Genomic DNA, 11789 nt, shown 5'->3' on the forward strand with positions numbered 1-11789 from the left:
GGAATATCCTTTGGTCAGCTGGGGTCAGCTGTCCCAGCTGTGCCCCCTCCCAACCTCTTGTGCACCCCCAGCCCACCCGCTGGTGGGGCGGGGTGAGAAAAGGCCTCGACTCTATGTAAGCCCTGCTCAGCAGTAATGAAAACATCCCTGTGTTATCCATGCTGTTTCCAGCACAAATCCAAACAGCCCCATACCAGCTACTATGAAGAAATTTAACTCTGTCCCAGCCAAAACCAGCACACAAGCTAGTAAGCCCAATCCTACAAACATGTGGGTCCATGAATAAGTTTCCCTATTATTTGTTCAAAGGGCTGGGAACCATCTCTCCAATGAAAGGTTTCCACATATCTCAAAACCAAACTGCTTACCTTTGCTGGAAGAAAGTGGAAAAACAACATAAGCTGACTGGCTTCCTGACTGGCCAAGCTTTTGAACAGTCTAGGATATTGCAATTTCCTTTTGCATTAATTAACAACTTGAGTGTTAAAATGTGTACTTTTGTACCTATCCTAAAAGTCTGATGGTATATTTGACATGTTTAGATTTGCCCTATAATCAGAGCTGTAAAAAATTATTGTCTAGTCAAAACTCTACATACACTCAAAGCATCTTCTGCCAAACACAATTACATTTACTCCTCTCTTGTAAGAGCATTTTTTAGAACAAAAACAAGCCATAAAATGATTCAAAATCAGAACTGAACCTACTTTAATGAGCAGACAAGGGATTTCTCCAGTTAAATTAAGAAACCTTGCAAAAGGAAGCCTCATGCTTGTTAGGGAGGGACAGTATTTTACATTTTATAGCAAGTCAAACATGTGCTTTGTTAGCCCTGATGAAAGACTGCATTTCTTCCTAATGAGAAACTGTTTGGCTTTTAAATCTCTCCCTCTCCTGACATATAGGCAAAAGACTTGGCAGTTCCAGCTATGCTCAGCTGTTACTTCTCTGGCCTGGAGGAAGTCTGGCAAGCGTGGCACGCCCTTTCTTTGTTACAGAGCACAACAAAGATAGATGATCACTGCCCTGGGAGTACCACCACGGTTATTACTCCAGCATTGTAGCTCATACTCCTGTACTCCTGACTGTTTCAGTATACCAGGCTTTTCCATAAGCTGTGATGGAGCAGGGGAGAGATGCAGTCTCCTACCAGTCAGTGGAAGTGGTGGATCCTGGCACTGATGCAAGGAGATGGAAGCCTACCTGAGAGCCTGGCTCAGAGAAGCAGGACTCTCACACTGCACTGCACCTGAAACACTGCAACATCATTTCAGAAATTAGGCTCTGTTGTTCCTAGGACTTTCTTTGACCCCAACCAAATTAATACAACACACAAGAGCACTTAGTTCAAAATCCAGGAGGAAAACGTTCAAGTTATCCCTATTCAACTGTCTGGAGAGCTGAAAGGAAGAAGAAAAGTCCTATCCAATAATCCAGTAGAAATCCATGATTCAGAGCTTGGTCCCAAATCACTGCCACAGAAGCTGACACTTCATTCTTAGTGGCAGAGAAGAAGCAGAATTCGAAGCACTAATGAGTCAAGAGAAAAAAGTGGAAAATTTCAGTGATAACCTCAACAATTCTTGTCTACAAACTTCAAAAGCATAGTCAAAGTACACATTCACGGAGTTCAAAATCTAACTTGGTCAAGATTTCGTTAGTGAGGCCTGAGAAATCCAACCCTCCTAAAATAGGTATCCTAGAGTAAGGATATTAAAATATTGGTCTTGAGAGACAACATCTTTTTTTTTTGCACGACACCATTCTATCTTACAGGTAGAATCAAAACCACAGCCCGTGTTCCTCACCTTTGGTCTTGATGGCTGTTTCCAGGGCTGCAGCATCTCGGTCAGCATCAAAATTTGAGTAGGCCTTAACTGTGGCATATGCACTAGGTGGGAGAGAGTGCTAGAAGAAAAAGAAATAAAACAACCTCAAAGTTAAATCATCTAATCCTGTCCTTTCTGCAGTCACTAAAACAGGTGCCTCTTGGTTAACTGGCATTTAGACAAATTTTTAAATAGAAGAAATACCACTGGGTACCTGTGAAAATGGAATTCTGCTAAGAGCCACTGAACTCTGTTTTCCTGATGTGTATTGTCCAGAAATCCACTCACAGCCATGCATATTATAACAAAGAATTAGAGATTATACAGAGATTACATACTAATGCAGCAAAACCCTAACACATTCCAAGTTCTTCACCAAACCTCAGTCTTCTAAAATATCAAGTTTTCTGTCTAGATTTGAAGCAAATTGACTACTGAAAGCTAATTCAAAGAAAATCTAAGTCTGAAGGATTTTAAATTCAAAGCCAATATTCCACCTTGGATTACAGTCTACAACTAAAAAAAAAGTAGAGGGAGATTGAAGATTAATGATGAGTAAATCAGATCAAGTTTTGTGCCCTGTCTCATAGACTTTAAAGGTAACACCAAAAGAAAAATCTTTTTAAGCCAATAGGTCTAGAAAGCAGAAGTTACCCACAACCTCCTTTTGAAACTCCATCCCTGCAGACACTTGGTTTAAGCAGCACGAGGCTAACAAAACCAAATGACATTTCAAATTATCTCTGCTAAGACTAAGACGACTTACAGGTAAGTTCTCTTAGTAAACACTTGCAACATTTCAGAAGTTACCAGATATTATCAGCTGTTCATTATTTTCCTCTCCTTAGCATTATAGCTTCAAACAGGAGATCACCAGAACAGAGATTCAACTCTTCTCAGCTGCTTCCGTGTAAGCTAATAGTTTAGCTTCTATCACCTCCTATGGGCAGGTTAAACAAAATCAAAGAGTTTCATATAAATAGCTGAGAAATATTCACAAATCCACCTCTGCTGAGTTCAATTTAGAGACTTAAACCTCCATCAGAAAGGTTTAGTGACTAACACCTGAAATTGCCATAGCTGTTTCCTATGTGAATGAAGGACTGAGCTTTCTTGGTAAAGATTCCTGGAAACTTTTGTTTCACTCCCTAACTCCAACAGAAAGCCAGGTTCATAAACAGGACTAAGCTATTTTAATATCCCTGAGGATATTTTTATATGCAAATTTTAACTAAAAAATTCCACAGTTCTTGACTGCATTTGACTCTATCCTGTAAAGGTCACACTGGCCTAAACAGATTCCTCTGGCAGCAAGCACTGGGCCTTCTTGAGACAGTCTGTGCTATGCTGTGGAGATGGGAATTCAAAAAAGCACCAATAAACTGAACCATTCTTTCGTCTCTTACCATCAGCTCAGTCTAGAAAAGTGGCCCCAGCCTGGCCCACAGCCACACCACAAAACACAGCCCTTCCTGTTAGCAGATCAAATTGCTAGCAGAAACAGTGTGCATGCAGCCTCAGAGAGCTCTGTGAGCCTGAAGGATTCCTCAATCAAAGCCCATTAGTATACACAATCATGTGGCACTTCTAGCTCATTAACCACCACTGCTGGATAACCTGAAGCAAGCCACCTGGTGAGCTTAGGACAATTGGGTACTGCTCCTTCCTCCCAGCTCTAAGTATTTTATGAGTTGTTTGGACAGAGTATTTTACTGTAAGATGGTATCATATACGGAGAAAATACACTACATATTTGCAACTTGGGACTCATCTTTTCCTCTATCCTTCCACCCAATGCATGCACAAGTTGGATTCAGATCCCCTGACACCGGTCAAAAGACCCAAGAAGCACCATGTACGTATGTATACCCAGGAAAGACAGAAACATTCTGCCGGCTGCTCTGCCAGTAAATGGACCGTCTGCAAATTCAGCATCCACAGAGATTATGCTTTACTCTATCAGGTCTGTCTTGAGTACTTCAGTGGAGTAGACACAGGTCTTATCAGGGTGATTATCTTGCCTATGAAAAACAGCCATTTAAATTCCAGACTATATGGTCTCAAATTACTCTGGTGCACTACTGTACCACAGTATACTGGTACTGTATGTTTTCAGACAAGTGTTTTTCCAACTGACTTTCCATTTAGTTCAATACAGAATTTTCCAGGATGGGGCAATAAAAGTCCAGCTAACGTGTAACCGCAAAAGCGGTCCGGGTCAGACTCAGGCTGAGAAAGGTTTATTTTTTTTCTCCCCACATATCTAGCGTGCTTCAGAGGTCCTCTGACTGGTTTATTTCCTTCAAGCTTGAGGAATTCAATGCTATTGGAAAGAGCAAAACATGAGGCAGAAGTACCTATCACTAACAGGAAAGCTGAAGAGGCTTAATTTCTTCTAAAAAAAACCCAGGACCCTTTCAAGATATCTACATCTCAGTATCCCTTGTCCTCAAAAACATCATCAGTCATGTCTGAAAACTGAGTAACTTGACATCATTCAGCAAGTAACCTATAAAGTGTTGATTAAAATATGGGCTTCCAATTCTCAGTGCAAAAACAGAGCACATGATGAAGTCCAACAGCAAGGCCTTCATTACAGAATCTTTCTATACTCTCCCGTGGATCAATGCAGAAACTGCAAGTGTAAATTAACTTCAGCTCAACTCCCTCCTTTCCTTAAAGAAAGGAAAAGATACCAGGCTGTAGTAAGCAGGCCAGTTTCTTCATCTTGAAACAAACCAATCGCCATACCACTGAAGCAGAATGCACAAATTCCTTACTGCACAGCACAGGACTTGGGTTCAGCTGTGACCACTCCATACCCTTAAGGTTACAAACTTTTTTTTGAGAAAAATGGATGGTGGAAGTATTGTGTTTAACACCAGTTAATTTGCCGAATCATTGCTTAGCGGAACTGGGCAAGTCCTTTATGCAAACTAGCTACTCAATAATGCTGGCTTCCAACGTAGAATCTACAGAACAAACCAGCTGCCTGACAGTGCCACTCCGTGGCAGGATTTCTGATGGAAACGCTGGCATGGAACAGTATTCAAATTTGACTTTTGCAACTACTCACAAGCATCATGGAAGAAATATTTCTGCCTTGAGAACAGATTGCTCAAATATTATTCCAAAAGTAATTGGAAACGGCCAAGAAATCTGAAGAGTTGACTGCTTTTGCAGTACAAAATCAGTTTTGCTACCCACCTACAGTGCACTAGCCAGTTCTTTGCAACAGCTCTTTCACAAAGATCATACGATATAATTTATTTTGCAACAAGTAACAAAAATAGGCAAAAAGTTTGCTCATACTGAGCTCAGATCTGGAGTTACCAGCTATAATATTTAGAAGTATAGCAAGTTTAGAAGGAACATGATGAAATAACGCACAGACAGGATTCACTTCCTCTTCAGTGACAATCACAGAACCACAAATTCATGACATTAATATCCTGACACTACACTGATAATGCTACCATCTAATGTTGCAACACAAGAAATCAAACAAAGAGAATGTGGATTTGGAGTATTTCAATAAAACTATCAAGCAAGTACAGATGTGGTGGAAAACATACAATTAAAACCAAGATTTTTTTACGCTTTTCGAAACAAAATAAGAAAACAAGTTTGAGAAAACAAGTCGTTTCAAGAGGTAGTTTGGGTTGGGTGACAACCATTACAGGAATAAAATCCCCAATATTTTAATTTCCATTAAGTAATGTTCTCCATTTTTAATTAAAAAAAAAAAAAAAAGGAAAAAAGAGAACTCAGACAGTATAAGCAAAACCAAACACATTTCCATCTTCTCTTATCATCCTCAACGCACTTGTTCCTTTGCAATAAAAAGGGAGCACAGATGCGAACTAGCCATTCAGTTTGTCCTGTGAGCTCTTTCATATGGCCCAGCACGTGAATCCTGCTCATGCTGCTGGACAGTTAGAAGAACTGTCCTTAAATCTAGTTACCTCATGTGATTGTCCTATGGTTTACAGGTGCTCTGCAGCTGAAAACTGACCACTGCTGTCTAGGTTTTTAGCCAAGGTTAAGTTTAAGTAGAAGAGATGTGTGGAATCTCGCAAACTGTACAGCTTAGTACAATTGTTGGTAGAAAGTGCCAAAAAAGAAACAAGAGGTGGCATTTAAGTAAATAAAACTTTTCTCATTTAAATAACAATACTTACATCTCCTTCGAGGCTGAGCTTGCTTAAAATTTCATGGACAGTAGACATCTTGAAAGAATGCTGGAGAAAGAAAAAAAAAAAAAACAACAAACCAAGTAGACTTAAATATATCTTCTATTACATCAGTGTGTTATATAGTCCTGAAACATTGCAGCACTGAAAGTGACATAGTCCAATGAATCTGCTAATCCCAAGAAAGTACATTTAAGAGTTTCCAAGCCACACCATTAATAATGCACTGAGAGGTATTCATTCCATCATACAATAAAAACCTATCTTTACTCCTAAAAAAAAACCCCACACATTTCTTCTGCATTTTAAATGCTTAACTTAGGAACTGGAGAATACCTACCTTAGAAACAGAATCAACTAAGCCCACAACTCACTACCTGGAAAACTGCAGAAACATGATTGCTTCCTCCAGCTCAAAGCCAAAAAGCAGCAACAAGTAGTAGCATTTCAATCAGATGCTGAATTCCTCAAGTACGCATGGAACACATTGAACAGTATTATGACTTTAAAAAACATCTGCACGAATATAAATAGTGTCAATCTTTAATCCTGTACACAGCCACAAATGCCTCTAATATCCTATTGTTTTGTAGTGGCTCCCCAGCAGTAACACTCACAGGACAAGCCACTAACACCAATTAGAAACATGATTGTCCGACACTCGGTAACAAGGACTCTCGTAAAACAATAGCCCCAAAAGTAAGAGCCATTGAGGCAAGGTAATCTGTATCGTTACTCCATTGCCAGAACCTGCACAACATCTTGCTAACATATACAAAGAAAAACAGGGAAAATCCCAACCCTGAGACAGTTCATACTCATTGCAGAAATGAAGACTGACGTGATAAGCTTATCTTGCAACACCCTGCCTTTCTTCAGCTCTGGTTTCTCGTCAGGGAAGTTTGCCAAAGCCGTATTACTGTTTTACTGGAAAGGTCTCTCAACTAAGGACAAAATTTTTTCCAAAGGTTGTTAAGCTAGAGGTAGTATTTAAGAGGTCTGATGAACTCCCAAAACTCTGCTCTCAAACTCCTCTACTAAAAGGACTGACATTGCCACTCACATTGCCTTCTAGTCATCCAAGTTGGCACCTGCAACAAACGTTATTTTGCCTGTTGAAATTAAAGCTTGTTTCTCAGGAACTCTAGAATCAAGCTATAGAGAGCATAATCAAACAGGAAAAAAGAGCTGGCTTGATGAGAGAGGTAGGAGAGAAAGCACAGCAACCTCTAGACTAGTGACATTCCACTGACTGATAACAGGCTGGAACCAAATTTGCACTATTTGCAGCCTCACTGGGTGCCACTCCCTTCACTTCCACACTGTCACCAGCTCCCAGATACCAGGCCCTCTGACCCAGCTCCCAGATATTGTGCAGCCAGTCCTGGGTATGTCCTTTCAACCAGTTTTCAGATCCTTTTTTTTATCGTCTTCTGATGGTATTGCGGCTTTCTCAAGCAAGCAGTACTAGGTGCCCAGGCAAACTTCCCACACAAACCAAACTCCTCTCCACTCAATGATCAACCTGAAACCAAGGGCTCTGAGAACCAGCAAGAAATTTGAAATTGTTTCTTAAGAATGGAGATCTGGTTAAAACTCTAGAACAAGTGTTTATTTTTTTGTTTTAGCTCCTGTAAAGCTCCTGTACATCAAGAGAAAAGCAGAGAAATCCTTACTTTTAGCAGATACAGCGTTATGAGACTAAAATGCAGAAACACAATTCCATGGCTTTTGTTGTGTAACTGCTATCATCACATCTTTCCTCACAATACAGAAAGAAAACCTTTCATCTTCTGAAACAACATAGGTAAAACAACAACAGCTTTAAAAAAAGCTTTACTTCAAGGAAAAATTAAGATCCCAGGGGAAGAAAAGTAAGACAGAATGAAAATCACAGTCATGCATCAATTTATTTGAGAATAAATCTTTTTCAAGGCAAAAATCTAACCCAGCCCTTTAAAGACAGGCTGTGGAAGATGTAGTAAGCTGCTACCTGCTATTGGCACTATTAACCATGCTGGTTAGAGGGGTATGATATATTACTGAGTTACAGAATTTTTGATGTTTACTCTTAATAAAATAAAGTGCCTAACAATGAGACCTTTGTACTCTGGCAGTATTACAACTGATACCAAAGATGAGCAACTGAAGTCCTCTCGTCTTGCTTGTCACAAAGAACTAAAAAACACCAGTGAAAGCTGAAGCAAAGCAACTGCAGTATCATCTTTCACAAAACAATCACTGAACAGCTTTTTGCAAGACTCCTATTTCTAAATCAATTCAAAACCACATTAAACCAGGCTTGTTGGAACAAAAACTTGAACGGAGTCCAGGAACAGAACTAACACACCCTCAGGTAGAGCTGGAACTGGGAGGTTCATATCACCAGCACACAACAACGCTATTGCAACTGACTGCCCAGCAGCAGCAAGCTGGTAAAAGAAAAAAAAAACCAAACAAAAAAAACAAAACAAAAAACCAAACCTGGAGTTTTTGCAAGAATCTTTGCAAAGAAAGATCTTTACTCAGAGAACAAACACATCTCTTGTCATATCCTGCTTTGTAAGGCACTCATATTTGAGAACAGACTCCCACTGTTCTCTGATGGACTGATTTTCTCTGATGTAGTTTTGACAAGTTCTGGGTGGGTCTGAACACGTAAATAGAAAATACTTGCACTAACTTGTTCTTCCTTACACTGGAAAAAAAAAAAAAAATCCACTTCTACCTTCCAGCTGTAAACTAATACTTCAATACCTTAAGGCAAGTTTCTGCAACCGGTTTTCCTCCTAAATCCACATTACATAATCCTGACTCATAATGTTATTCTACTAAATTTTGTGATTCTGTAAAGAGATAGCATCTGTTTTGACCTCAGCCCCCACAGTAATCACTGGTTTGCAAGTCTGTTATTATATAGGGCCTAGTCTATATTCAGTACTTTATCCCCATAATTGCTTGCTGACAGAAGAGTGTGTGTTTAAAAGCAGTCCTGTATCTCGATTCCCAGGGGCAGCTCACGTACATTACAGCAGAAAACCCCCATGTGATCCATGGAAAAAAAAGTGTCACGTATGCACAAACAGCTACCATTGCTCAATAAGCAGAGAAGCTTCATTTTAAGAAGCACTTAATATACTCTTGTAGACAGAGATTGAGCAAAGGGTGTTCCCAGACTTCTGAGCCAAGTAAATGGCATCCCCAGAATGAGAGAATGGAAACTCTTTCATTTGGAGCACATTTGTGTCAGGTCTGCAAAAACTAGGGCAAGGCCTGGCAACAGAGATGAGGGAGAGTGAGGAACATCCACAGTATCTGCTGTAAATGAAATACAGACTCAAACTCATTCATTTATACACAGTGCTAATCGCAAGTACAAATGAGCCAGGCTGTATAGCCCCAAATCATCAGATAAGGTTTAGCAGATCCTTTAATGATTCTACTTGGAGAAAAAAAGTAGCTTTAAAGAGAAGGATTCCAAAACCCATTAAACAATGCTACCACAAACATACTCTAACTGTTCTCTCCACAGACACTGCTAATAACCCAGGAAATGTTCCATTCCAGGAAGATACTATGCACATATAAAATGAAAGACTTTCATTTCTTCGAATTCAAGTTATTCCCACTTCTGAGACTTTACAGGAAAACTTTTTTTTTTTAATCCAGGCAAACCTTTCCATACATTAGGTAATAGAAACTATACTCACTAGGGCTGCCTATCACAACCACCTCCACCAACAGAAGGCACACATAGGGATAGATCACTCAAGGGCACAAAAGTCTTACACTCTTGACCTGTATGTCGAGGTCTGCACATCCCTTTGCAGATACTGCATTTGAATATGAACATAAAAACAACTAACATGAAACAGAATTAAAACTGCCACGTATAAGAACACAATTCACTTCTGCGTGACTACCATTTCGCTTTTCTTCCAGCTAAAATACAAGGCAACATTCCTTTGCCCTACTTCCCCTCCTCACTCGAGGCGGAGTAAGCGGTGTCCCCGCTGACTCACAACCCAAAAGCCAGCGGCAAGATCTCAGCCATTCTGCTCATGGCCGGGGCGGGGTGGGAGAGCCGTGCCCAAGCCTGCCTCTGCGGGCAAGCCACCGCACAGGGCCCCCCGGAACGCCGCGGGCGAGAGCCAAGGCAAACCCCGGGTACGCGTTGGCTACCCGGACCGCTCCCCTCCCGCCCATGCCAGCGGCCGCCGCCACGCCCCGGGCAGACGGCCAGGGTCCGCTGCCCCCGGCCGAGCCCGGCCGCACCCGCAGGAGTCCCTCCAGCCCCGCTACAGCGAGCGAGCGCCGCCTTCAGCGCCCGGCGGGGCGGGCTGCGGGGCTCCGGGCTGGAAAGTCACTTCACAGTGTCATCGTCAACCCAGCGGAGCCTTCGTGTACCCTAACGAGGAGGAGAAAAAGAGTATTCGGGGGAGTTTGACCAAGTCTGGGACCGGTTCCTCTTTTCTGAGCGCTGCCGCCACACCCGGTGTTGGCGGAGGTCGTACGAAGCCCCGTGGGGGCAGCTCCCCCGTGGGGGCAGCTGTTTAGGCGCAAGGCCGAGCACGAAGTACCGGACGGGTAACCCCGAAGGAAGAGGAGAAACACGCGGGGCGCGGGAGGACGGCGGCCGCACCCAGCTACCGCCCAGCCACCGCCCCGCTCCGCGGCCGCGCACCGCCCGCTCCGCTCCCGCCGGCGAAGCCGCCACCGCAGCCCGACAGCCGCCCGCACCCCCGCCCCGGCCCCGCAGGGCTGCCGCCTCCCCCCGCTCTGTGCCGCGCTGGCGGGGCCGGGGCGCCCAGCGAGGCCTCACCTGGCCGGGGCGGGCAAGGCAGCTCTCGCAACGGTTCTGGCAGCAGCTGGGTCCGGCGGCGGCCCGGGCGGGGTTTTGTAGGGCCGGGCGGGCCCTCCCCGCCCCGGCCCTGACTCACCCGGCCGCGCCTGCTTCCCGCTGCGGGAAGGGGAGTGGGCAAGGGCCGGGCCGGGCAGCGCAGAGCAGGGGCGGCCTCTCCCTCCGCGTCCGAGTCCCGCAGGGCCCTATCCCCGTCCCCGGGGGCCGCCCCAGGGGGCTCCGGAGGAGGCGCCGAGAGCAGCGCCGTGGAGTGCAGCGGACGGGGATCAGTCCTCGCCCGCCAGCCCCGCGAGACGCCGCGGAAGGTGCGTGGCGGCTGCCCACCTTTGAGATGCGAGGAGTGCGGCCCCCGTACCCCTCCACCCCAACCCCTGTCCGCTCCCCGGCGTTACTGCGACAGCAGGGGGTCGTTGAGCCTGTGCTTTGGATTCCCCAAAGCAGCGCGGCTGAAGGGTGCTCGGGCCCCCGGGCAGGGCACAGCACCGCGTTCCCAAGCACACAGGGGGCAGCCGGCGCTGCCGCGCAGCGGCCCGGACCCCTGACCCCCACGCCCCGCCAAGCAAGGCACCCGCTGCCCACCCAGTCGGAGCTGCACGCTCCTGCTCTGGGCTCCGTCGCGGCGAACCGTTCCCCGCAGCTTGCACCTCCAGCCGCCCCGCTCCGCACCAACAGCGGTTCACAAGCGGCGCTCAGCGCTCCGTGCGCGGCGCAGCTGTGGGAGCTCGGAGCGACGTTTGCTGCAAGCGCTAAAGGCCGGGAGGCCAAGGCTCCAGCCCCGCTCTGCGGCTCCCCGACAGGGGCTCAGCTAACCCCGACAGGCGTACCACACCCGACATCCCAACTTGGGCCAGTCGGACTAGTGAAAAATAAGTTATTAAAGCCCAGATGATGCACAGGTAACAAAAC

The 11789-nt window shown here is 44.8% G+C and overlaps 1 protein-coding gene across 1 annotated transcript in view; it reads right to left on the bottom strand.

The window, feature by feature from the left end:
• The window catches only part of ANXA2 (annexin A2), a 31224-nt gene extending 20343 nt beyond the window's left edge, over positions 1 to 10881 (bottom strand). The window contains exons 1-3 of the mRNA XM_086471561.1: positions 10845 to 10881; positions 6011 to 6070; positions 1809 to 1908 (exon numbers count right to left, since the gene is read on the bottom strand). Coding sequence (XP_086327687.1) covers positions 1809 to 1908; positions 6011 to 6058 — 148 coding nt within the window. The 5' untranslated portion in view covers positions 6059 to 6070; positions 10845 to 10881. The remainder of the gene's footprint in view (positions 1 to 1808; positions 1909 to 6010; positions 6071 to 10844) is intronic.
• Positions 10882 to 11789: the final 908 nt, after the last annotated feature.

Source organism: Leptosomus discolor, chromosome 11, assembly GCF_034619465.1.
Source record: "Leptosomus discolor isolate bLepDis1 chromosome 11, bLepDis1.hap2, whole genome shotgun sequence".
Lineage (NCBI taxonomy): Eukaryota > Metazoa > Chordata > Aves > Leptosomiformes > Leptosomidae > Leptosomus > Leptosomus discolor.